Genomic DNA, 27,857 nt, shown 5'->3' on the forward strand with positions numbered 1-27,857 from the left:
TGGAAGACTAGGCGGGATAATAAAAAGAACAAACCTTTAAAATTATCTGAATTTGTATCCCGGCTTTACAATTTCCCAGCCCCGTGCATTAGGGTGATTTATCCAACTCTCCTGAGATTTACTATATGAATCAGTATAGGGATAAGAGATGTCTACCTCTTAGGGTTCTTGTAAGTTCTAAAATAAGATCCATTAAACATGTGCTATAACAGGCATGTGTTGGCTTCCTTCCTCTGCCAATAAGCAACTCTGCTTCCACTTAACACAAATCTCTGCTCACCTTTCCAGTGGACTCAAGATGCTCTTCCCTCACATATGTGATTACAAGTTCACACAATTTTAAAAAGTCATATTGAGAGGGGCACCTGGGTGGCTCCATCGGTTAAGCCTCTGACTTTGGCTCAGGTTATGATCTCACAGTTTATGAGTTCAAGCCCCATGTCAGCGGGCTCTGTGCTGACAGCTCAGAGCCTGGAGCCTGCTTCAGATTCTGCGTCTCCCTCTCTCTCTGCCCTTCCCCCACTCATTCTCTCTCTCTTTCTCAAAAAACAAATAAACATAAAAAATAAAAATGATAAAAATTAAAAAGTCCTATTGAGAAGACATTAAGAGAGTTTATTCATTTATTAAAAACAAATTCGCAATGGGGCACCTGGGTGGCTCAGTCATTTAAACTGGCTGGCTTTGGCTCAGGTCAAGATCTCACAGTTCGTGAGTTCAAGCCCCATGTAAGGCTCTGTACTGACATCTCAGAGCGTGGAGCCTGCTTCGGATTCTGTGTCTCCCTCTCTCTGCCCCTCCCCTGCCCACACTCTGTCTGTCTGCCTGTCTGTCTCTCAAAGATAAATAAGCATTAAATTTTTTTAAAAAACCAATATTCAGAAATATAATACATTAAAACAAGATGTATATAATCAAGAATTTATAAATGTTTAAAGCATCATACATCAAATACCCTATCTTATTGTGTAGGATAGGTAAATTTAAAATTAGATTTCAATGGGCAAAACTCAGTTTTATGGTGTGGGGTTCAAATCTTAGGCCACTGTTAAATTTTATTATGCATTAATTTAAGTATTAATTGTAACGGAATAAACCTAAACATTTAAATTTTGAATGTAAAATTTAAAACACTAGAATTATATTTTTATACTCAGAATAATGATGTAAATTTAATATCAAAATCTTTCTCTAAGCAATAATAGTGATTATTCATTTTACTTGACTCTGAAAGGAGTTAAAAGATATGCAGAAAATAGATCCAAGAACTCCCTCATTGCTATTATTTTTTCAGTGAAAGCGTGTATCCCAAACTAAGACACAACAGAGTCAGCTCAGATAGCCTTATTTCCACAAAATTTGCAACCCAAGGGCTAGTTTTATATGTGTTCTTCACCGGCTGGATTGTGGCTGATCATGGCCAAGTGTTTTGATGCTGTTGGTTTGGCTCTTAAATGAAACTGGATCCTGACGACAAAGTTCAAGAATTATTGTCGGCTTCTCTGCATAACTTAGAAGCATCTCCAAAGGCATATGTACTATTGCCCTGGCAGACATATATACACGAGTACGGTGTAACACCTCCATCCTCCATGCTTGGCAAGTTTATGTGAATGTTCATTTTTATAGCCGCTAACTTATTAGCTGTGGATTACGTTGTCACTTTGTGTGTTACATTTCCAAGCATAAGAAGTGTGAGTGAGTTCTAAGACATGTGAAATGAAGGATCAGCTCGCAAAAGCTGGTCTTGAAGGCATCAGAGAGTAGGGATAAAGACTTCATCATGCGGATCATAGAGCCTGCCAATTGTTTGATTGACAGCTCTCTGTATGGCAAGTCTTGAGGGATTGGGTATTTAAATCTTAATTACAAAAAAGTGTTACAGAATACTAAAAATCATTCAAGGAAACTGGAAGGCTTATAATGTAGCATTCCTCTATTAATCTCTTATACGGAATAAAATTTGATTGACAAGATCCATACAAATAGTGTAAAGAAATTTAGGAAATCAGAACAAAACTGAAGGGAAAATTTTAAGCCATGTGCCATAAATGTGTCCTATTTTATAAATTAAATTGCTCTACAATCATATACACACAAATAAAACAGATTAAAATGAGCTTTATTATAAGATATAATCCTAACTGGCTTAAAGAACTAAAATCTCAGTAACAAAATGCAAATAAACGAAAATACAATACAAATAGCTGCTTTGCTTAGGAAAAAAATAACACAAGAGCTTATTACAGAAAAAAGAGGGAGGGTGTATTCCAAATGATAGGAATAAAACAACTGTAGAGAAAAATTTTTTAAATAAAAATTGAAAAATATTCAAGAACACCAGTTATGCTCTCAGTGTTCTCAGCTATGTCATTCCCTTATCAATTCATTATTCAATAAACACTTATTAAGAGACTGCTCTGTCCACATCCTTTGCCAAGTGCAGAGAATATAGAGGTAATGATGTCATGGTCAGAGTCCAGTGGGAAAGCACTCATGAAAACAGGTTATTGCAACAGAACATCATTCACATATAAATAAAGAGCTTGGATGTCTTGTGTTCCCTTCTCGCCCATTGCCACCCTCCATCCTTCTCCACCTTGCCTTTCCCCGGGGAGGCTGATCTGGATAGACTACTGTATCAGTGGGTTTCTTTGTCCTTTGGCTTCTTATTGGGTTCAGCCAACAGGACCCTGGCAGCAGATCGGAGGAAAGGATAAACATGAGGTGAGGCATTGAATCTCTTGCTCCTTCCACAGTGGGCTGCCTGCATCTGTTGACCAAAAGTCAGAGCTAATGGTAAGGTTTTCTTGTGTCAATTCAAGAAATGTTTTGTTTCTGTCAGGAAACGTTACCCATTTGAATGTACCACCTGTTTTCTGCCAGGCCTGGACTGATACATTGTGGGAACATAGAGAAAGGAATCCTCTGAATCTGTAAAGATCACAGAGGAAGTGGCAGTTGAAGTGAGTCTTTAAAGAAGGGTAGGAGTTCCTGAGGAGATTGGGGAGAAGTTGGAGGTGGCTGCAACATAGGGCAAATGAATGAAGGGAGGGAAGAGATAAAGACAGATTTTTGAGGTGGATTGGGAAGGATCTTGTGTTTTTTTAATGAAGGGGTTTGTATTTAATCCAAAGGCAACAGGCAATAGGTTGTTTTGGTGGTTTTTAAGTAGAAGGTAGCTGATAACAATATAAAGCAATCTTTTGCAAATCTGATTATTACATGAATCCTTTTAATGAAAATGATTTTTCAGAGTTGACTTAAATTATTTTTATTATAATATGTATCCTATAATATACCAACTTTAACTAGTTATATATAAATTCCTTTTGCTTATAGTTTATTAAACAACTAAAGAACCCAAATGAATTTACATATTAAATAAAAACAAAACCGTATGAATTCTAAAATTCAAATTAACATTAACTTAATGTGAAAGATTATGTTTTGCTGAAATAAATTCATGAAAAGAATGAATTTTAATAATCATGAAAGAGTTCCCTATGCCTATAATACCTCTTGTTTTTTTTATTTAAAAAACAAATTTTTAATGTTTATTTATTTTTGAGAGAGAGCGAGAGAAAAAGATTGTGAGAAGGAGAGGGGCAGAGAGAGAGGGAGACACAGAACCCAAAGCAGGCTCCAGGCTCTGAGCCGTCAGCATGGAGCCTGATGCGGGGCTTGAACTCATGAACTGTGAGATCATGACTTGAGCCACAGTGGGACGCTTAACTGCCTGAGCCACCCAGACGCACCCTATAATACTTTGTGTTTTAAGATGATTCAATTCTTTTACTTCTTTTTGCTGCTCAAACTGTTGTGTGTCTTTCACCTATACAACATGCTGTGAAGTTATTTGACCTCCTTTTAATGTATTAAGTCTCCCTCAAGACTGAGCTGCTGAAATAACCATTTTATTATGCTTTGTGGATTTTGTGAGTCAGGAATTCAGGCTGAACACGGTGGGAATGACTTGTCTTATCCACATGGTATCTGGGGCTCAGCTGAGAAGACTCAAGGGCGGAGGTAACTCAATGTGTTCACTCTGGTAGTCGATGCCTGGTGGTTGACCGGAGCTTCAACATAGGCCTTTGCAGGCAGTCTCAACTTCCTCACAGCATGGGACCCTCGGGAGAGTCAGGCTTCTTACGTGGCAGCCCAGGGCTCCCAAGTGTCCCAGCTCACAAAGTAGAACTTGCCTCACATTTTCTGACCAAGCTTCAGGAGTCACACAAGGGTCATTTCCACTGTGTTCTATGGTTACAATGAGCCACAAGTCCTCTCAGATTCAGGGGGAGGGGACATTGATCCCATGTCTTGATGTCTTGATGGGAAGAATGTTGAAGAGTTTTTTTAGCTACTTTTTAAACTTACCACAGGTTACGATAATTGATCTTATCAAACGCAAACACAGTGAACACTAAAAAAGAATCTTTTTCTTGTTTGTTTATATGGTAGTCATCTGGGTGATCTAGAATATGCTTATCAATAGAATAACGATTGAGATGGTTTTTCTTAGGCTTTAAAATTGGCAATTAGGTTTCCAAGCTGAGGACAAATGGATGGTAAGGAACTCCCATTTTAGAGGGCTTCCTGTTAGGCATCAGGTACGCCATTTGGGACTTAGGAAATGGCAAAAAGACTTTGCTTTCTCCTTTCCCATGGAAGACAGAGTGCCATAAGGTTCCCAGGAAGAAACATATAGCATGTGTTACTCTGCCACCATATTGCATGTTCAGAATGGCCAAGGTGGCTCTTTGCCATCTAGGCATATACTTATCTATTTCCCTAGCCAATTGCAGATTTTCCATCCTAGACAAAGAGTGAATATGGAGCACCATTAGTGGAGCACTACAAATCTTCTCAGTCCACTTTGTCAGTCTCTGTTGTGGTGACCAATTTCCACACAGACTTACCAGCCTCCCCAAATACACCCAGCAGCACCTTTCTTGCAACTTTTCAGTGTGCCTCTGGCTTACTGCCCCAGGGCTTCTCAGCTGCTATGGCTTTGGTGTTCTGTAAGTATCACCTTGACACCTCCACATGTGCAATCTGGAGGTGTGGGAAATAAATGCCCATCAAGTAGTTTTTGACCAAGGGCATGGGAACTGATGGTTCAATGCTTACAATGTTTATCACCCGGCATCGTTCTGAATGCATTTCAAAAGGGTCCCCAGAAGATTCTGTGGGATTGAACTTCATTCACCATAATGGTGGCTAATGTCTAAGGACATCTTTTTATTGATTTTCTCTCCTTTTTTTGCTTTTACTCTTCCAAGCCCTGACCTGAACTCATTCCCCAAATCAACTATCTGAATGTAAGTCTTTGTTTCAGGCTCTGCTTTCAGAGATCCAGACTGTGACAAGGTCTGCTGAATTGCTGGATGAATTCATACTGAGGGTGTCCAAGGAGTATTGCCCCAACAGTATCATTGCCCAGGCCAGTGTTGAAGGGGAAGGAGGAGTGTCAGAGAAGCCAGCCTATGTCTCTGTGAGCCAAAAGCCCCAATCTCTGTCGTTATTTAATTAATTTATTATTGAGAGAGAGAGAGAGAGAGAGAGAGAGAGAGAGAGCGCACGCACACAAGTGGGGGAGGGGCAGAGAGAAAGGGAGAGCGAGAGAATCTAAAGCAGGCTCCATACCGCATGGAGCATGACACAGGGCTTGAGATCACAAATTGCGAGATTATGACCTGAGCTGAAGTGGGACACTTAACCGACTGAGCCACTCAGGTGCCCCCCACCCCCAATCTCTGTCTTTACCTATATTGGTCATCTGGCCATTGCTGGCTGATGTGCTCTTTAGTGGCATAGAAACTAGACAAAGGTGACTTCTCTTTTAAGGTTCTCTAAATTAGAGTTTTATTATCATCTAAAATACTTGTGTGTGCTAGCCAGCTTCCAAGGTGGACCCTAGTAACTCTTGCTTCTCAAATTCATGCCCTACATAGTCTCCCCTCCCATCTTGGATAGGGCTCACCTATGTAACCAGTAGGATTTTATGTAAATTAAAGTGTGATATTTGAAGCTGGATAGTGAAAGGCATTGTGGCTTCCATCTTGTTCTTGCTTGGATCACTTGCTCTAGGAGAAACTGGTTACCATGTCATGAGGGCACTTAAGAAGCTCTAAGAAGATGTCCTTGTGGCAAAAAAATGAGGCTTCCTGCCAATAACCAGCGCCAACTTTCCAATTGAATTAATTTCCTATTGCTACCATAACAAATTACTATGAATGTAGTGGCTTAAAACAGTACAGATTTATTATCTTACAGTTGCAGAAGTCATGAATCCAAAATCAGTCCTTCTGGGCTAAAGTCAAGGTGTTGGCAAGGCTGGTTCCTTCAGGAGGTTCAAAGGGGAAAAATCTTTCCCTGCCTTTTTTGGCTTCTCAAGACCCCCCACATTCCTTGGTTTATGAGTCCTTTCTTGCATTACTCCAGCCTCTTGCTTGTGTCTTCACATCTTCTATTATTCATCTTTTTTTTTTCTTTACGATAATCTCTGTGCTCAGTGTGGGGCTCAAACTCACCCTGAGATCAAGAGTCACATGCTCTACCAATTGGGCCAGCCAGGCACCCCTCTACTATTCATCCTAATACTTTTACCTCCATTTTACATAGATTCTGTGATCACACTGGGGCCGCGTGGATAATCCAGTGTCACCTCTCCATTTTAAGATTTTTAATTTAATCACATCTGTAAAGTCCTTTTTTTCCATGTAAGGTAATATATTTACAAATCCTGAGTTTTAGGACATGGACATCTCTGGGGGGCCATTTTCCAGCCCACCATAGTAACTATGTGATTGAACCACTTTGGAAGAACATCTTCCATCCCCGATCAAGTCTTCAGATAATCATAGCCTTTACTCACAACTTGACTGCAACCTCGTGGAAGACCTGAGGCAGAAATGCTCAGCCAAACCATTCCTAAATTCCTGAGCCACAGTCATGTGAGATTATATATTTTTATTATTGTTGTAAGCTACCAAATTTAGGGATAATTTGTTACTTAGCAATATATAATTAATGGAAAATGAAAAGGTTCAATAGTATCTAAAATGCCTTTAAAATTTTTTTAAATGTTTTATTTATTTTTCAGAGCAAGAGAGTGTGAGTGGGGGAGGGGTGGAGAGAGAGGGAGACACAGAATCTGAAGCAGGCTCCAGGCTCTGAGCTGTCAGCACAGAGCCCGATGCAGGGCTAGGACCCACGAACTGTGAGATCATGACCTGAGCCAAAGCCTGACACCTAACCCACTAGCCACCCAGACGCCCCTATTTTGTTAGTTGCAAATAAATGATTTTAAATTTCCTATCATCTTCTTAAGTGAGTGAAGTTTTTGTTGATGTCAAATTCCAAAAATGTGAGGATATAATCATTTAAAAAACCTTATTCAGGGCTGAAGAGGAGTAAGGAAGAATAGAGGGTAATGCTAATTCTTTGTGGAGTGGTGAATATGTTCTAAAATTAGAATGTGGTTATGGATAAAAATTCCTAAATATATAGCCTAGAGCAGTATACAGTCCAGAAAGAGACATTACCCTTATTACAATTGACAGAAATCAAACGTGCCCTTTTTTTCTGAGCAAACACTGGGAGGGACACAAAGTCTTTAGTTTTCCTAGGTTGTTCACAATACAAACATCTTTAAAAAGGTAGTGAGCAAAGGTAGTTGGTGCCTGTGCTAGCAAGGCCTGCAGAAACACAAGAGGCTCATAGAGAATTTTCTCCCAACCATTGAGGGGAAACCGTTGAGGGGAGACCTTTATTTGAGGGGTCAATAATGCCAAAGCATTTACAGGTATGTGTATATATATATATATATATATATATATATATATATATGTATATACATGACATTATTTGCCTTTTCCACTCTTATTCTTTCATGTACACAGTAGAGATTTCTAGAGGCTACATGAAATGAGATGATGTCATCACTCTGATGGCTAATAGAATGTATGCTTCTGTGTTTATGTGTTTTAAAAATTCCTCCATTTTAGGAACCCACAAAACATAACCCACCAAAACCTCTTTGGAGTCCTCAATATTTTTCAAGAGGGTAAAAGAATCCTGAGATAGAAGGTTTGAGGACTGCTGCCCCAGGAAAATCATCAGGGAGACAAGACCTTGGGAGTGCTATTTGTATGATAAGTTAGTCCCTCCCCTCTCCGAGTGGAAAGGAGACTCCAGGAGAATTGCTTCTAGACATTGTAAATGCTCTAAGAAGGGAGGATCAGTATTTCTCTCCTGAGCTGTAAGCCTCCTTAGGCAGTTGATTGCTCAGACTGCTCCTATCCTAGTTTGAGCAGAAAGAGCAAACATTTGGAGAGAGATGATGGGGAAGAGTGAACATCCAGCAGTGCAATTGTTGGCACTCACACCCTTTGGTGTGGCAAGGGTGCATGATTTTCCTCTGAGTCACTTGAACACTATGTGCGATAGCAGGCTTTAACCATGTTGTCAGTACCCCGTCCAAAAGGATTGGGATGAAGAGGTTCCAGCAGCAAGAGGCTGTGGAGTAGATTACTGGGGAGAGATGAAAGCTGTGGACATTTTAGTAAATTCTAGTACATGTTTGACTGCTCGCTTTTCAAAAGAAAAGAAAATAGAACTGGTTTATAGTTTTCACCAATTAGTGTAGTGTGAGTTCTCCCACCAGGGCTGGTTTCAAGCTACCAATGGATTAATAAACAGCTCCCAAAATTTCTGAAAGTTTAACAATTGGCCAGTATGAGCTGGCTTCAGGTATAACTGAATAAGAGATTGCAATACACTGAGCTGGATCAGATCTCCTGCACCCAGAACTGAATGGTGAGATGAGCCCTCCTGCAAGAACACAGTGTGCCCTGAAGGGAACATACATTGTGTCCCCCAAAGAGGCATCAGCTGCACTGCAGCCATGTTGAGGGAGTGGGTCATTAGTATAATCAAGTGAAAACCACAACATCACCCTTTCATAGGACCCAATAGTATCTCTTCATAACTCCGATTTCCCCACCCACCCACTCTCACCCAAGTAGTGGACATACTCAAATAAAGGTGAGGATCCCACCTTTTGTGCCCTAAAGGCCAGGGGTAAAGCAGCATGAGCTGGGGGCAAAGGGGAGTGGGGAACTCTATGAAAAGGAAGTTTTAACTGGATAAAAATGGACTGGCCTGGAAGTCATTTGAAAGTAACTGAAAAGGAGAATTTATCCTGGCACAAATGAATGTGGCAATTGAAGACAAAAATAAAAGTGTCAAGTTTAAGCTCTCACCAATTTCAGACTGTTTGATAAATCAATTGTGTTCATATTAAATTAACTTGAGATTTATTGAAATAAAAACCAAAAAAAATTAATCATCTGGATAACTCACAGAAAAACTGTGAATAGGCTGAAATGGGTACGTGAGTTAGGAAACTTAAATATCTAGAATTCAAAGCTGAATATCTGATTTAAGGAGATGGTAGCTGGGAAATTGGATGGAGATTGGGGCCAGATTGAAGAGGCAAAATTTCCTTAAGTGATCAGTTTTATATGGTGGGCAAGAAACAAAAGATGTCAAGATTGACTCCTATTTTCCAACTTGGAAGGTTAAATATAGTTTTGTATTTGGGGAACTAAAATTGTTTAAAATTGGCATGAATTGAGAAGACATTATTTTACATGTATGTTGAAGTTGGAAGAGTCTTATCTGAATAATTAGCTAAGATAAAGATGATGAATATGTCCCATAGTGTTAACATTTATGGAGATTCATGTTAATAACATTGTTTTGCTTGTTTTAGAGCTTTATATAAATGGTATTTTATATTCTGTTTGGTCTTCTGGGACTTAATTATTCCACTCATTATGTTTCTAAGATTTATCCATGCTCAGTTGTGTTTAACTATAGTTCATTCATTTCCACTGATGAGTATTCTATTGGGTGAATATATCATAGTTCATTTATCCATTCTTTGATGGGTATTTGTGATGTTTTCAGTTTTGGTTTAAATGATGTGTACTACTATGAACATTCTCCTGGTTACACATCAGGAATATGGTGAGGAAGACAACAGGGAATTTAAAACGGTTTAAATTCTTGTGTTGTGGTAAACTCCGTAGGTGTTTGTTCTGTTAGTGTGATTTATAATATACAAATATCTTTTATACACTCTTTGTATACATGACATATTATATTTTAAAGGAATAAAATCATGCTACCAAGAAAATAAGTGGAAAGGGAGAATGGGGAATGTTAGTTTAGAGAGGGAAGGGCTGCACTTTTAAGTGGAGGGGCAGAGGGCTGCCTGGGTGGATCAGTTGGTTGAGCATCCAACTCTTGATTTTGGCTCAGGTCATGATTTCACAGTTTCATTCATGGGATCGAGTCCTGGGTTGGGCTCTGTGCTGGCAGAGTGGAGCCTCTTTGAGATTCTCTCTCTCTCTCTTTCTCTCTCTCTCTCTCTCTCTCTCACTCTGCCTCTCCCTCTCACTGTCTCTTTCTCTCTCTCTCTCTCTCTCTCTCTCGCTCTCGCTCTCTCTCTCTCTCTCACACACTAAATAAATAAATAAATAAATACTTGTAAAAAATTATAAATGGAGGGGCAGAGAAGGCTCAATGAGAAGCTGACATTTGGGCAAGACCTGATGAAGGTAAGGGAGTAGCCATGAGGAATTTGGGGAAAGAGTATTAAGATAGATGTCATGTAGGGGCGCCTGGGTGGCTCAGTCGGTTGAGCGTCTGACTTCGGCTCGGGTCATGATCTCACGGTTCGTGGGTTCGAGCCCCGGGTCAGGCTCTGTGCTGACAGCTCAGAGCCTGGAGCCTGTTTCAGATTCTGTGTCTCCCTCTCTCTCTGACCCTCCCCCATTCATGCTCTGTTTCTGTCTCAAAAATAAATAAACATTAAAAAAAAAAGATAGATGTCATGTAAAAAAGTGAAAAAGAAGACTTGAACAGCTAGTAAAAGGAATCTGTGGGGAGAGAGGAGGAGCATAGCATCAGTTATAACAGCTGTTCCCATTCTTCCTTCCTTTTGAGCTCCTCCTCTGTCCAGTTGGAACAGCTGTTGCCAGCGGGATTTATGGGCCCTAGAAACAGATCTCTTCCGCTAGCTTCACCAGAGTGAGGAAAATCCCCTTTCCCCTTAGCTTTTGGGAAACACACACCCCCACACACATAAACACATGTAGGACTTTACCAGAATATGTAAACATAGAAATGGATCCATTTACAGGACACATTATATTTGTTCTAAAGACAGTAAAATACAGCCCTAACTGACCTTGGAATCACTTCTCTTACTGCAAGTCAAACCTATCTGGCAAACTGTTTGAAGGTTCCTCCTTTGAATCTTTGGGTAATCCCCTGTTCTAATTTCTATTCCTCCTCATTTTCCCTCAAGCTTTACCCTCTTCAGATGTAGGATTGGGGCAAATAAAATGGTGGGACTTCCGCTTAGTTGAACAGGTGCTTAGTGAGTTTACAAATCCTTTCTGGTCCACAAAATATATCAGAAATATATATCCACATTTCCTCACATCATCTGCCCTGTGGCAAAGATATTTTTTCCACTGAGTTTCCTCTTAAAACTTTGATAATAGGTCTTATAAGGAATGGGATTTTAAATAAACTTTAAAGATGGTTACTAAAATCATAATGGCTCCAAAAAATCCAAAAAGTAAGAAGGTTTCCTTAAAAAGCACTGTAACCAGTACGATTTTTTTCCTTGTAGATATTTAAAACTTCCCCATATTCTTTCATATCAATGAAAAACACTATTACTGACAATAAGATATGGGAAAACTTACACAGTTTCAACTCATCACAAGTTGTCGTATCCATGTATTTGGTGGTGGAGGATAAACACTTTTGGCAAGAGAGCATTTGCTGTGACAAATATAATCAAACTATTATGCACATTTCTCAAGCCACACCAGCCTTGGAGAGGATGACCAAGTTGTGTTCTACCCAGCAGATTTCTGGGACCCCCCCCCTCCTGCCGCCAAGGTCCTGTCACATAGCTACCAAGCTGATTCTTAACCTTGCCATGAACTCTGGGGAACTCAGGGTTTCCTTGGCAGCCATGTCAGCCACAGTTGATGTCCTGGTACAGCTCCGGCCTAAATGTTAGCTTTCTCTGTGATGATTGCTGTCCTTCCTTGTTGGACCTTGACAAGATACCTATTGATCTCCCTTTTTTTAATAAAGGTGAGCTATGAGTAGCCTTTTCTTGTGGCTTGCCTAAAGCCTTCTGTCTTGGAACTACAGTGACACCCCTAATCTCAAAGCTTTTATTCCTCTTACAAAGCTGAGGGATTCAAACAGGGAAGAGGGGAAGAGGGAAGTGTCCAGGGAAACTCTCCTAGTGCATTTGACCATGGTGGAGTGGGGAGCTGGAGTTTGATGGCAGTGAGAGTGAGAGCCCGTTGGTGGGCAGAAGAGCCACTGTCCAGCTGAGTTCTGTAGCAGCCGGGCCCTCAGGGGCCCTGGGCACCAGTCAAGAATAGTCCTGTGTGTTGAATTGCACTTAAATGGCCTGACAACAGGCCCTTTGGGAAAACATCAATACCGGCCTGGGATAATAGGTTGCCAGGTTCAAGTAGACTGAAGAAATTCCCACCGTGGGGGAGGGAGGAAATGGAGAGTTATGGCCATTCCTTCGGCTCTTTAGATTGTGCTGAAATGCCAGGGAACACTAAGCAGATGCTGCATGGAGTGCACTGGGCTTTCAGACCCAGGCTTTCCATTCACTCATGTTGTGCATCACCTTAGTCTAAACTGTCTGACAGGAGTAAATAGAGTGGTATTTCTTGGTAGGATTAAGTGTCCACCAGTTGTGGCTCAACTCTACATATTTTTTCAGTGAATCAGCTTCTACCCAGGCAGGCGGGCCTCATAGCAAGGAAAGGAAGGTAGAAGAATCACTCTCAAAACTTATGTTTGGAACTGACACTGGACCTCTACTCACATTTCATTGGCCCAAGCAAGTCATATTGCCAAGCCTGATGCCAAAGATGTGACAGGGTCTAATCCTCCCATAGTGTGGGACAGGCAATATCTGAGAACAGTAATATTAGCTTGACTATTATATGAATGTGGGTGAGGGATTTGACTTCTCTGAGCCTCAGCTTTCTCCTGTGTATAGAGGGTCATAATAATATTCACCTTTTAGAGTTGTTTAGGATGTAAAAAGAAGTAATGCATTTAAATGCCATGTAAGTGTAAGATCTAAAATAATTAAAATGCTGCTCCAGAATTGCTCTTTCTCAAATATCATCTCAAAGAGCTGTATGATTTTTCATTTTTTCAATTTATCTTATTCAATACAAGAAATAATCACAGGAAAAAATATGCATTTTCTACAAAGCTATTTGCACGTGTGAAAAATGTATCTTTTCAACATTGAAATTTTCCCTTAATTATTTCGCTTCCCCAAAGTTGTGTGATACAGTAAAATTTATTAATTTTAATTAATGTATGGATCTCCCCACAACTCCCTTTCCCTTCCTCTAAGAAAGATTAGGCTGTGATTGCTTATTTTCTTCCCATCCTGACTTCCAGAGTGGTCCTGCCATTGCCACCAGCCATGTGAAATCTGTGGTGAAGAATTGAGAATGAGGACAGGTAGCTACAGCCTGAAATCAGGAGGATGAATGAGTGGATGGAATGACAGGAACCTGGTTACTGGGGAGGTGAGATGTTCTTCTCTTGGGAAATGAAAGAAAAACCTCTTGGGGTCTGACTGAGGCTGGGATCCTGGAGACTGCAAGTATGGAGGAGTTTTTCTAGGGGATTTTAGAAAAGGAAGATATAGAGATTTAGAATCTAAGGGATTTGACTTTGAATCAGCGAAGATTACATTTAGCTGCAAGCAACAGAAAATCCTCTGAAGAATGGTAGCTTACCTACCACAGAAGATTGTTCCTCTTCCTCAGTCACTTTAAAAAGTCCAAACATAGTGGTGCCTGGGTGGCTCAGTCGGTTGAACGTCTGACCTCGGCTCAGGTCATGGTCTCGCAATTCATGAATTTGAGCACTGCGTTGAGCTCTGGGCTGACAGCTCAGAGCCTGGAGCCTGCTTTGGATTCTGTGTCTCCCTCTCTCTCTGCCCCCTCCACCACTCGTGCTCTGTCTGTCTCTCTCTCAAAAATAAATAAACATTTAAAAAATTATAAAAAATAAAAAGTCCAAACGTAGGTAGTTCATCACCGTCATGGAAGTTCCATAAGCATCAAGGACTCAGGGTCTTTCTCCCTTCTTATTCCACTGTCTTTAGCGGGCTCTCCCATGGTCCAAATAGGAGCTTCAGTTCTAGTGAAATCATCTGTATTATTGCCAGCATAAAGGAGGAAGGAAGAGGGAAGGCCTGCCGACACCCTTTGAGAAGATTTCTCAGGAGCTGCACTCAACACTTCCACTTAAACTCATTGCCGAGAATTTAGTCAAGTGGCCACACCTGGGAGATGTTTTTACTTTATTCTAGCTGTCCAGCCAAATCACGGGTTCTACTTCAAAGGAAGAAAAGGAAAATGGATATTGGGGCAGGTGACTAGCAGACATTCCATAAAGGGGAAAGAAAATTTTAGGGTAGCATTGTGAACTATGTACTTCAACATTTTTAACAGTCCTTGAAAAATGAAGAACTTGAGTGATTTATTTATTTATTTATTTATTTATATTTGAAAGAGAGAGAGAGGGAGAGCACAAGTCGGGGAGAGGGCAGAGAGAGAGAGAGAGAGAGAGAGAGAGAGAGAGAGAAAGAGAATCTTAAGCAGGCTCCACGCTCAGCACAGAGCCTGACTTGGGGCTCTATCCTATAACCCTGGGATCATGACCTGAGTTGAAATGAAGAGTGAGACACTCAACTGACTGAACTATCCAAGCATCCCTGAGTTATTTTTAAATTAAACTGTGGTTTATGCCCTACATTTCGTTACCTGTGACAGCGGCTTAGTGCTCAACTAACCACTCTATCACCACTAAGTTATTCTTTCTTCTTATCACTCATGGGCTCCTCCCACTGAAATTTCTTCCTATTCCTCTCCATATAATCTTCCTATAGGAGAGGAAAGGGCATTCTTCCCACCATAATTCCAATTTATTGGATTCCCCAATGGATGGCCTTGATGGATGACCTCATACACTGTGGAGACATACATATATATTTATTTATGTTTCCTCTTTTACCTGTTTTTATTCTTATTCTCTTTTTTGGAAACTTATGAAATAGGTCAAATGGCATCACACAAATATCATGGTCAAAAGCACTTCTCTCTTAAGAACCTCAGTGTTTGAGGACAGAACCCAGAGACCTTGTACTCTTTCCTATGTCAAGATGTGGTTTCTGCTCATAGGACATTTAAGAAATACTCTGTTGTATAACTCCTCCTATATAAGGTGATTAATGTTGAAGTCCTGTGAACCTCACCTCAGCTACCCTGAAGTCTTCACTTCACTTTTACCAAGTATCATATTAGGATTCAATGCTAATTTGCCATCTTATTATGTTATCTTGGGAAGCCCAAATTCCAGAAAGACTGTTCACTTTCCTTCCCTCTCAGGATATTAGTTTAAATATACTATATTATAACACTGATTCTGTTTTAGAAGAAATAGATGTTCATTGTGGAAATTAGAAAAGTACAAAGAAAGAAAACACAAACACTTATATCCTAACCATCTTAAATATGTTCGTGGGATTTTTTTTTTTAGTCTTGTTTCTGTGAATTTATATGTGTATGTACATGTGCATGTATTAACATGTGTGTTTTAAGCAAAATTAGGAATAGTCTACAAATATACAATATATATATATTGTATATATATATGTATATCTGTGTCCTGCTTTCCATATATATATGTATATCTGTGTCCTGCTTTCCATATGAGCAACATCCATAAATATTCTTGACAGCATGATTTGTTAATTTCTGCATAATACTTAAAAATTCACCATTAAAAATTCATTTCAGTAGGTATTTCAGTCCAGTTTTTTGTTGTTTGGTTTTTAAAGATGAAATGACTTTGACAACCATATGGAAAAACCAAAGTTAGTAGTCGGGACTTAAAACTTAATTCAGTGTTTATTTAGCTACTATTAGCTTCTTGAGGTTAGGAACTGTGCTTATGTATCTTGGCTAGTTGCTAACAATGGTCTCCCCAACAAACCAAACCTCCCTGTATTCATGCCTTGGGTAATTTTTTCCCACAGCAAATGTAGGCTTGTCCTGTGTAGTCAATAGATAAATAATTGGGTACACAGGATAATAATCAATATTATTATAAATAATCAATAGGATAAATAATCAATAAATCAGTGGAAGAGAAGCTGGTGACTTCTGAGGCCATAAGAAGCGTGGCATTTCTGCCTCGGTCTCTGTGCTCTGGCAGCATTCATAAGTGTGACTGCTGTGGGTTTCCTGGCTCTAAGGACATCTAACTTGGCTTTGTCATAGACTACGTGGTGAGAGACACAGAGGGAGGGAGGGGGGAGGAAAGGCAGCTAGCCTGCCCAGTTGTTCCAGCCATCCTAGCTGTGAAACAAGCCAACTTGGAAGTCCCGACCAGTCAAGCCATCAGTTGAAGGCTTAAACCACTATCTGATTGCAACTACATGAGCTACCCTGCATAAGAATGACCCAACTGAGCCCAGTCCGCCCAATGTCCTATGAGAGAACATAATGAATTATAGTGTTAAGGCTTTAAGGTTGGGGGTGGCATACTTAGTATATTGTAGATGATTGGAAAACATCTGCTAAATGAGTATATAAATTCACAAGATTACTTACACACATGTATGTGTAATTGTGAAATTTCCTTATAATTACAATGCTAAAAAAGAGTCAGTCTTAATTTTGTTATTTCTTGTTTTTTTTTCTTCTTTTTTTTTTTTTCAGCCTAATTTTTCATTGGACTAGATCAGTGAAGACTGACTTGATATTTGTAAAACAGAGTAAAGCCAAATGCCGTAAATGGCTGATTCGAAGATTTCCTTTCAAAATGATTTATTATTTGGTTTGGAAAACTTGCTTTTTAGTAATTAGCACCATTTGGTTTTGCTCTGAAACTCCAGAATTAAAAAAAAAAAAAAAGATTTGAGCATTTACAAGGTTGTGGAAATGATGTTGCATCTTTTCTTATGTTTCCATCACAGTATAGGTAGGACAGGTGACAAATGACAGTGGGGGTGTCAGGAAGCCAGTGCAACTATGGCAGGTGAGTACATTGCATATGGGTAAAAGTATGGTTTTACATGCTTTCTGGGATTCCAAAGAAGAACTAGAATTGTTTTCAAACATTCTTTGCCCCTCCCCAATATTTACCCTCTTATAGCAAAAGATGGGTCTTAGAAGAGCCAAGAAAATAAGGGTGGAGGGAGCTAGATGTAGAAAGAGGAGGAACAGGGCACTTTCATGCAGTTTGTACTTCCTCCAAAAAAGAATTGCAGCTTTACATGAGAAGCAGAGCATTGTTTTCTCTGTTCTTCTTTTCTCCCACACCCTCCCTCCCTCTGTAACCAAAGTACAGAATATACTTCACGTGAAGTTTGGCAGAATAAGAAAGGACATTAGCCTTCCCACGAGTTGTAGAAAGAACCTTGGCTGAGGGACAGACGGTTCCTGCTGTGTCTTGAGCCAGGTGCTGTGGGGACAACTTTATCGGCATGGCAATCAAGGTGTGGGTACTTCAGAATCAGTGAGTCCCAATTCCCTGCCAAGAAAGGAAATAATGCAAAGAGGCCAGCACAGGGCAAACGCTCAACAAATTTCTGTTACCCCTAGTTGCTCTGATTGCAGCACGGGGGAGCCTCGGTGCTAACATAATCAAGCCGCAAAGTGTCCAAGGGGCTTATTTGCAAGTGTGATGTATCAGCTAAGGTAAGAAGCATTCTGTGCTGCTGAAAATCAAAGCCCCTTTAGATATTAAAATAGTGAGCCCTGAGATGGGCCCTGTCATGTTCTAGAGGGCACCCTTTCACCCTGAACTTGTGCTGTCTTGCTCCAGACATTTAAAACCATGGCAAACGTAAACAAACCTTAGAACGCCTACCATGTATTCCATGGCTGCAAGTTGTATCCTGAGGGAAAATTGTAGTAGAAATTACCAGCACACATTTGAGACTTCCAATGGCAGGAAACCCACGACAAGAGGTGGGGCTACTTCGGTTGCAGCCGAGTTTCTAATTCACAAAAGGGTGTGCTTTTCTCAACGTTGTTACTGAGACCTGGTTACTTGCTGCGTACAATTGAAGATGTGTGGAGAGGCTCCTTTGCACTTTGAATTTTTTCTAACTAATTCTAATTTCAGCTTTCAACATTGTGCTGCTCAGATTATCCACCCAGCTCCCTTCTCTGTCCTCCCAGGAAACGTGAGTGCTCAGTGACTTCTTGTGGTCGGTGCTGCTTGGTCTCACCCTGGCGTAGAGAGGTTTTGTCTTGTACAACTTCAAAAAGCTCCTTTGATAACTCAATTTTGGTTTATTTATTTTTTTTTTTTAAATTTTTTTTCAACGTTTATTTATTTTTGGGACAGAGAGAGACAGAGCATGAACGAGCGAGGGGCAGAGAGAGAGGGAGACACAGAATCAGAAACAGGCTCCAGGCTCTGAGCCATCAGCCCAGAGCCCGACGCGGGGCTCGAACTCACGGACCGTGAGATCGTGACCTGGTTGAAGTCGGACGCTTAACCGACTACGCCACCCAGGCTCCCCACAATTTTGGTTTCTTGATTAAATACTGACAAATCCAGCTTATTAGCACCTCTAGTTTGTTTTTAAAATGAATTCACTTTTTATCACACCCACTAAATTCATCCAAAGACTGTCCAATTTATTCTCAAGCAATTAAGAAAAGCCATGCAGAGTATTAGCCACAGGAACGCTGAAAATTGTGGTATGATGCAATGTTTAGCAGTTGTCTTCTCTGTTCTGGGGTCTTGTGCCTTGATCCTCCCAGGTCAGAATATTCAGCTGTGAGATCATTTCTTGCATCTTATTGCATAAATGAGCCAGATTATGTCGGACTAATTCTGAATAATCAAACTCAGCAGGCTTATTGATGAAACAGTGAGCCAGCTTAAATTATTTACAGTGAATGAAGTGCTTGGTCCTACCACAGAGCAACTCTTGTTAATTGGGATATTCTGTTATCCACAGAATATTGAGAGTAAGCCAAATGCTAGTGTTCCTTCCAGCATAGTTTGAGAAGTGTTGAGTTAGACAATATGCATTAAAACAAGTTCATTCGGTTATCTCTATTTTAGGATGCTACTGAGTATGACCTCCTCTGGGGAGTACTGCCTGCTCCAAACAGTTTACCTCTATCGCATAGCTTACTCCATAATGGAACGTCTGAGTTCCCGTGTCTCTGTTCCCCACCGAACTGGGTACTCTTCAAATGTGTTAAGCACATCTTTGGGTGTGAAGAGTGAAGGAATAAGCAAATGAGAAAATGAATGAATGAGTGAATGCAGCATCAGATGTGTGATGTTGGAAGAGGGTTGAATGCAGCTAGTGGCTGAGTAATCCCAAGGTGTTCCCCGTGCAACAGTGATAGTGTTACCCATCTTGCACAGTCGTTGATGAGAGAAAAATGAGATAAACCATATTATTTTATTTAACAAGCTTATAATTGAATGTCTACTTGGAGTTAAATAGTATGAAAACATTCCAAAGTGCTTAAAAATGTTTCCATTTATTTCATAATAAAATTTGGCCAATTTCTCTAACTGTACATACACCACTAGGCAGGGTGGCTTGCCATTGTTCTCTAACATCCTGTTTTCAGATTTTTTCAGATTTTCAACTAGGAATTCACATTTCCTCATAGTTTACTGCTATTACGACTTTGTAGTACTATGGCAATAGGAATGGTCCTGTAGGGAATCTGAACTGCATATTTTGATAACCTTTCTTTATGATCTTGCTTGGTTTCATTTGGATATAGTTCAGGAAAAAGAAAAGAAAACAGAAAAAAAACGTCACAGATTTGTTTTTTAATAATTAAATGTAACCCTTTAGGGGTACAATGCCATTTTATTTTAATTTTCTATTAAATTTTTCTTATGCTTGGTGAATTCCAAATAAGCCGAATGCAGTTTGGGTATGGAAAACAAGTTTGATAACAATCTGAATTTAACTTTGTTTGGTAACTGGATACCAAAAAGGAATGTGAGAAATATTTTCAAGATTTGAGAATATTTAGATTTTTTAAAAGTGCGTATCATGTAAGTTAATTGTTTACATGGTTTTGAAATGGTACAAGCATTGATATATGACTGAAAGGAAGAGTCAGAAAAAAAAGGCATCTTTGCTTAGGAACAGCTAAATTTGGGAACTAACAAGAGTGGAACAGATAGATAATTTAGTAAGTTGTTGCATGGAATAAATTTACTATAGTAAAATCCCCATTTACTTTGAGAACATTCCTATATTTTTCAAAATAACTCATAACATCATTTTGTATAATGGATGAGTTTCTTTCAGTGGTCATGGTTTCATAATTTGTAAAACCTAAAAAATGTCTAACCTTCTAGTTAGAGTTTTTGTTTTTGTATTTCTTTTCTAGACTGCTATGACATATTACATTGCTTTGGGTTGAGTGTTTTAAATTCCAAGAGATATGACTCCCAAAGTCACTCAAATAAGCAGGCGGAAAGACAGAGCCATCAGCCTCCAGTAACTATTTAAGTCAAATGGATTGTACATTTTTAGGGAGTAGATTGTGGTTCTTAATGAAAAGGTTGGGTTTCAAAACTTTGAGATTTGGATCTCAGACCCTCATTTTCATAGAAATCCTGATATAAATGATGCATAAGTTCTGAAGCCACTCCCTCAGGTCAATTTAATGTACAACGTTGCTGGAAGAGTAAACCTAAGTCTGAATTCGGGATGAGGGGGTTCGGTCTTATTGGCGAGTGTACCTAGAGGGTTGCCCATGATATCAGGGTTGCATGGTCTCAAAGGTCCTAAGGCTAAAGCTCTAAAGGGAGCTGCAGAACCTTAGCTGGAGAATGGTTAAGGTTCGATGCTGGCCAAGATGCCAAAAGCAGGGGCTGTTTTAGGCAGCAGTAGGGTGCAGATGGGAAGTTTTGTGGTCTGGTCACTATGGTGTTGTATTGGTTGCAGTCCAGAACATTGGAACTTTTTCAGCAACACTGTAGGGCTCTGGTGTCTGAGGGTATAGTAGTGGGCAGGTGTGACTGGGCTGAAGTCTTTCATAAATTGTGTCTATAAATCATACTGTTGTATTAAGATGGCTTTGTAACAACTCCAAAATATGACGGCATAAAGGAACCTTTTATTATTTACATGGACTGTTTGGACAGGGCACAATGACAGCAGCTTGTTTCTACAACATCTGGGACCTCATCCAGGAGACTGGAAAGCTGAGTACTAGAATCATCTGAATACTCGTTCAGTCACATGTCTGGTGGTTGGTGTGGCTGTTGGCTGAGGGTCTTCCTAGGGCTTTCAACTGGAAGAGCTACATGTGGCTTCTCCATGTAGCATGGGCTTCCTCTCCGCATGGTGGCTGGCTTTCAAGGGTCAGCATCTCCAGCAGGGCCGATTTCCTGGGCTTGTGATATGTGCAGTCACACAAAGCCCCACACTCAAAAAGAGCCCATGCTTGGTTTATTGCACTGTCACCATTGTCTTGAAATTTTAAATTTTTGAATAACAAGCAGCTTATTTTCATTTTGCCTCAGGTCCCACAAATTATGTAGCTAGTGCTGCTTGAGAGAGAGCGTAGAGCAAGGAGGGAGAAGGGGAGGAAGAAGGAAAAAGAAAACTAGTTAGAAGCTATATTACCTGTTTGGATCTAATCTAGGAAGTCAGACTTCCACTACATTGTGTTTGTTAGAAGAAAGTCACTGAAGTGTTCCATATTCAGACAGAAGAGAATAGGTTCCATTGCTTGAGGGAAGGATGTCAAGGTTCTGGGAGAGTATGTGGGAACATAAACATTGCTATGGCAATTTTTGGAAAATACAATCTGCTACAAATGCTCTGCATGTATTTCTGCAGGTGCCACCTACTGGGTAGAGTGTTTTGGTGTGTGTGTGTGTGTGTGTGTGTGTGTGTGTGTGTGTGTGTGTGTTTTATAATCTTGTGTAATAGAGTGTTAAAATTAAAGTTAGAGCCTGAGACACCAAGATAGACTTGATCTGATATTTTTTAGCCAGATCACAGTATGCAACATCTACATTCCGTGACTTGAATCCCCTCAACCACTTTAAAATGCCGAGTTGATATGGAGAATTTTGAAGTGACATCTTTGGAAAGAAAAGTTGCTCCAACCTAGGGAATGGTGTGGGTATTATCTCCTTTGTTCCAACTTTAGAAAGAGGAGACTTCTGTGGGTTCATTGGGAGCATTTTGAACGATGTTTCTTGCGGTTGGGATTCTCAGAAGATTAGTGCCTAGCTTACACCTTAGAAAGCCGAATATGGGAACAGGCTTCCAGTTATGAAATGAACAAGCCATAAGAATAAAAGGCATAGCCTGGGGAATATAGTCAATGGTATTGTAATAGTATTGTATGGAGACAAATGATAGCTGTATTTGCAGTGAACATAGCATCATGTATAGACTTGTTGAATCACTGTTATACACCTGAAACTAATGTAATACTGTGTCAACTATACTTCATTAAAAAGAAAGAAAGAGGGGCGCCTGGGTGGCGCAGTCGGTTGAGCGTCCGACTTCAGCCAGGTCACGATCTCGCGGTCCGGGAGTTCGAGCCCCGCGTCAGGCTCTGGGCTGATGGCTCAGAGCCTGGAGCCTGTTTCCGATTCTGTGTCTCCCTCTCTCTCTGCCCCTCCCCCGTTCATGCTCTGTCTCTCTCTGTCCCAAAAATAAATAAACGTTGAAAAAAAAAATTAAAAAAAAAATAAATAAAAATAAAAAGAAAGAAAGAAAGAAAGAAAGAAAGAAAGAAAGAAAGTCAGCCAAACAGGGCAATGGCAACAGGGTTAAGTGCTACCTTTATTTTTTAAATCAAATTTTATTAAAATTTATTATTTATCACTGCTATTTTATTTCAAATAACAGTTTTATTTTATTATTTTATTAAAATTATTCTTATATTTTTAATGTGATTTAATTAATAATGTCTTTTTTATCCTACCTCATAGAATAGACAAGATAAGCAGCTCCAGGTCAGGGTTATTTATAGGCTCACTATCCACCTCATGGGGGTTACAAGCAGGCTTGACCACACCCATGAGGAACATGTATCTTCCCAAGCAGAAGCTCAAATTAGACACCCCTTGAGGCCCACTGGATGTCACCAGACCCTCTCAGAGGTAAATGGAAAGGAATCTATTCTAATGGGCCCACGGGGGGCGCCTGGGTGGCGCAGTCGGTTAAACGTCCGACTTCAGCCAGGTCACGATCTCGCGGTCCGTGAGTTCGAGCCCCGCGTCAGGCTCTGGGCTGATGGCTCAGAGCCTGGGGCCTGCTTCCGATTCTGTGTCTCCCTCTCTCTCTGCTCCTCCCCCGTTCATGCTCTGTCTCTCTCTGTCTCAAAAATAAATAAACGTTAAAAAAAAAAAAAAAGAAAAGATCTAATGGGCCCACGGTATACTTGATTCCCTCCAAGAAAGAGGAAGGGAGGTTCCGGGAGCTGCTTCCCTTGTACATTTGGAGATAATTGCTACAAATACTTGGATTCAATAAAGATGAAGGGTTTATACCTCCAGATTTCTAAGGAGCGAAGGAATAGTCTATGTGGAATAGGCATGAGGGTGATTTGAGTGAGGCAGTGTGAATTTATTATTGTCTTTGTCTAATAGGGGTCTAGGTGGGTGAAGGACCAGAATCCAGAAGTTGTAGTTGATAACCAGATTAATTAAGGGCTATAGAGGCATGACTAGGGTGACCCACTCTTCCAGTTTAACCAGACTGATGAGTTTCCTGGGTCATGGGACTTCCAATGCTAAAACAGGGATGGATACACCTTGATAAAACTGGGATGGTTGGTCATCCTACCCTTGACAACCCATAATAGGATGCATCTGTCCAGGACAAGGGAACTGCAGGGAGGTCTAGGAGGGACCTGACAGGATGCTTATGACAGTATTCATAAAAGAAAGACTCATTTGTAAACATTTAAAACATTTAGACAAAACTAGTTCATGAAGGACATTGCCTATCCCCTTACTATTTCTTGTTCTTCTCCTGACTCTAGCTCCACCCAGGAACTGGCTAGTAAGCTGCAGGAAGAACATCAGAAGGGAAGAGGAAGAGCACAGAGTGAAGAAATCATGGATAACCCTCCACAGGGCAGCAGCCCAAGCAAGGAGGCAAGAGGTTTAGGATAAATCAGTTCCAGTTTTGGACTATGTAAGATACTCCAGTTAGTGGATTTAACTCTCTTTGTTACTAAAGTGACCGTTTTCCTGACATAGACATCTGATAATGTCTAAAAAAGTCATTAGAATATGCCTGAGTGTTCATCCAAGGGCAAGGGAAGGTTAACTCCATTGAACCCATGTGTAGGGGGAATGGATCATAAAAGCAGGTGCTGTGATTTCATTATGGGTCACACTTGTTTAATATACTGTTACACCTGAAATTTCAAAACTCCTGCTCTAAGAAGAAGTAACAAATTGCATGTCAGAAAAATATTTTGTCAAGTTTTTACTCCATTTTTTGAGCATTATGCATTTTCCATGAACTGTTTAAAATCCTTTGGATGATGATCTAGTTAAATATAGGGAAAAATTCCACCCTTCCCACCCCTTGCTCAGCCCTCATAGCACCCAATGGCCAATCCACTAGATGCCACATGTTTGCTTCTTCTCAGGACAGATGCCAAGGGATTCCACGAAGTAAACATCAGATCTTCCACAGGGAACTGTAGGTTTATTTCTTCTCTGGGATGATTGTCAGAGATGACTCAGCTTTCTACACCTCCACTCCATTCCTTCAGTCAGGTGATTCCACCTGTTTCTTCTACCTGTACTCAGTTCAAATCATCTGCATGTACTGGCACACAGGAAGTACCACTTCCTGCTGGCTTGTCAGTATTGCTACTTATTCCCACCCCATCCTTACACTCACCCATATCTGGCACCCAGTCTCAAGATCTGATGTTGATTTACTGGTCTTTCTGGACCATGCCATCTGAAGCTTCTGATTCTCTCGCCCAGAATTCTGTGTGTAAAGCACTGGTTGCTGATGCCATGGCACTATTTATTGGCTTTCTTGGATCTGAGCTCTAGTCTCAACTCTGTTAATAACTCAGTATAATTTTACTAGTTGTTTTAACCTGCAGGACACCTCCATTTAACCTCAGTCTCTTCATCCATACAGTTGGGTAAAAATAGTTACATTGCTCAGAGATATTGGGCAGAAAGAATAGCCATGAACAATAGCCACTTTGTATGAGTTAGGTAGTAAATGTATGAATAGTATTAATATCAATACAATTTGGTTACTGGGCTGGAGTTGGGATTTTCAATATGGTTACCTTATCTTTCCCCTTGCCTATCATTACTACATCCGTTGGCCATTTGCCTGGATCTCTGATCCCCAAGAGCTGATGTCCTGAATGCCAATATCTACCTTCCTCCGTGGACTATCTTTCTAGGGTCAATGCCCTGGTATTGCATCATGCAAAGGTCAATTACTCTCTTTCCTTCAATCCTAGGTAAGGTTCCTAAGCCTTCTATATTTGACTATTGTCTCTAACCCAATCTCCTAATGACTACAGAGACTTGTACAATTCTGGTTCAAATAGCACTCTTCTCCCTTCTGCCTTCATAGCAGTCCTATAGAAGAAAACTAGGAGAGCAAAGTGTTCTGGAAGTCATGTGAAAAAAGTGTTGTAAAAAGGAAGGCTTGTACAAGTCTGTCAAGTGCTAACAATCAAGGAAGATGAAGCCAGAGAATTGATCGTTGGATTTAGCAATATGTAAGTTACTGATGGGCTTTATAAGAACAAATTTGGGGAAGTAATCATAGTAAAAGTTTGATTAGAGTAGGTTCAACAAAGAACAGAAGGAGCAAAATCGAAACAGCAAGTATAGACAGCTCTTTCAAGGAGTTTGTTGTTAAGGGAAGGAGAAGAATGGGCAATAGCTGGAGAGAAATATAGGATGAAGAGTTTTTATCAATGAATACATAATAAAAGTATGTTTGTAGGCTGATGGGCTAGACCCAGTAGAGAGGAATAAATTGGACAGGAGAGAGAGGGAAAATTGCTAAAGCAATGGCTTGAGTAGATAGGAGGTGATGGATCTAGCATACCATTGGAGGGGCTGATCTGTAGGCATATGAATGACTCCACTCTAGTGCAAGAAGGGAAGTGTGGTATGAGCACACATGCAGATAGATAGATGTGGAAGGGCTTTTCTGATTGCATTAGTTTTCTTAGTTACATAGGAGGGAAAGTTATCTGAGAATGAGGATGGAGGAGGCGTTGGGGTTTGAGAAGAACAAAAGTAAGACATAGTTACTTAGAAGAGTAAATGATCTAAGGAAATACAATGTAATTGCTGGACAGGGTTAATCACCCACATAATGTTGGCGATCATGAATCTAGATTGATGTCATCAGTGGATTTTTCTCTAGACATGTTCATCGGTGTGGGTGTAGGCACAGAGTAGGCAGAATGTTGAATTTAACCAGGATTGGGTTTTATCCAAGGGAGTTTAGTGAAGTGAGAGCAAAGCAAAGAAATTGGGGACAAATTTAAGGGAGTGATTATAATAAGTGACCATGGAATTTAAGCTGGATAATGGGGGAAGTGCGTGAGGATATAAGGAGAACCACTGGAAATATGGGATCAGTGGATTGGAGGTGTTTATGCAGTAGGAGCATTGTTGGAATTGGGGTTTAGGAAGTGAGATGGAAATAAAAGTAGTTATTGGCCAGAAAGTAGGCTGTATGGTGGGTAGACAAGTAGTGGTGGGAAAGTGATGAGGTGGGGGTGTGAGATGACTTCAACAAACCCAGTAATTTCTAGAATGGCACATTGGTGTGGCTTAAAGTATTTTCCATGTAGGCAAGTGGATAATGAGGAACCATTGTTTTATGCTAGTGTTCTTTTCTCATTATAATTATTTTTGTTTCAGTTGAGTACATGAGTATTAAAAAAGAAAGAGAGGAAAAAATGTGGAGTAATGATAATTCAGTTAGTTTGATTCAGCTATGTAATTAATCTCAAAGTATGGTTTGGGCACCCCTGGAGTTCCCCAAGACCTTTTTCAGGTCTCAATTATTTGCATAATAATAATAATAATAATAATAATAATAATAATAATATGTCATTTTCCATTTTTAATTTTTGTCTTGTGAATGTACAATGGCTTTCTCCAGAGGGTATGTGATGTATGATAGCACAACAGATTGCAGAAGTAGACATGAGAATACAGCTGTCTTCTATTAAGCTAGAAATTAAGGAGATTAAAAAAAGTAAAACAATGCCGATTTTTTGCTATTTCTTTTTGTTTTGGAAAATACCATTTTTTCCACAAAAAATGGTTACTAATGTTAACTTACAATAGGTTTGTTTGTTTTTAAATCCACCCATTTATTAAATTTACTGAGTGTCTATACTATGCAAGAGTTGAAGATGCTGAGGTAATTTATACAGCTTTCTGGATGATGGCGAACACAGACACAGAAATAAATAAAGCCCATTGTTATAGTAGTATGATAGTATTTTCTGTCTACGGGTATAGCTACATTCCCAACTTCCTGTTCCTTTTCCTCAAAATGCTCCTCACCTCCATCCCCCATCTTCTCACAACTGGTTACTTCTCATTTGAGGTCTCAGCTAAAATACTTCCTCCTCAGAAAGGCTTTTCTCATTCTGTCAGACAAAGTATTTGAAGTTTTCTACAGCCAGCCCCCTCCATAAACACATCTGAAG

The 27,857-nt window shown here is 40.1% G+C and overlaps 1 protein-coding gene and 1 long non-coding RNA gene across 3 annotated transcripts in view; one reads left to right on the plus strand and one right to left on the minus strand.

Annotated features, from left to right (window-relative positions):
• DPP4 (dipeptidyl peptidase 4) overlaps nucleotides 1–13,950 on the minus strand; it is a 109,062-nt gene extending 95,112 nt beyond the window's left edge. Inside the window, exon 1 of the mRNA XM_040475193.1 lies at nucleotides 13,884–13,950. Within this exon, the coding sequence (XP_040331127.1) occupies nucleotides 13,884–13,935 (52 nt within the window). The 5' untranslated portion in view covers nucleotides 13,936–13,950. The remainder of the gene's footprint in view (nucleotides 1–13,883) is intronic.
• Nucleotides 919–27,635, plus strand: LOC121030618 (uncharacterized). Of its 2 annotated transcripts, none has more exons than XR_005790321.1 (4): nucleotides 919–2,799; nucleotides 13,540–13,670; nucleotides 17,132–17,193; nucleotides 24,168–27,635. It is a non-coding gene; the product is annotated as an uncharacterized LOC121030618 (long non-coding RNA). The 2 variants fall into 2 exon arrangements; XR_005790322.1 differs by having other exon boundaries at nucleotides 919–2,727.
• Nucleotides 27,636–27,857: the final 222 nt, after the last annotated feature.

This window comes from Herpailurus yagouaroundi, unplaced genomic scaffold, assembly GCF_014898765.1.
Source record: "Herpailurus yagouaroundi ecotype Mexico unplaced genomic scaffold, PumYag 140, whole genome shotgun sequence".
Lineage (NCBI taxonomy): Eukaryota > Metazoa > Chordata > Mammalia > Carnivora > Felidae > Herpailurus > Herpailurus yagouaroundi.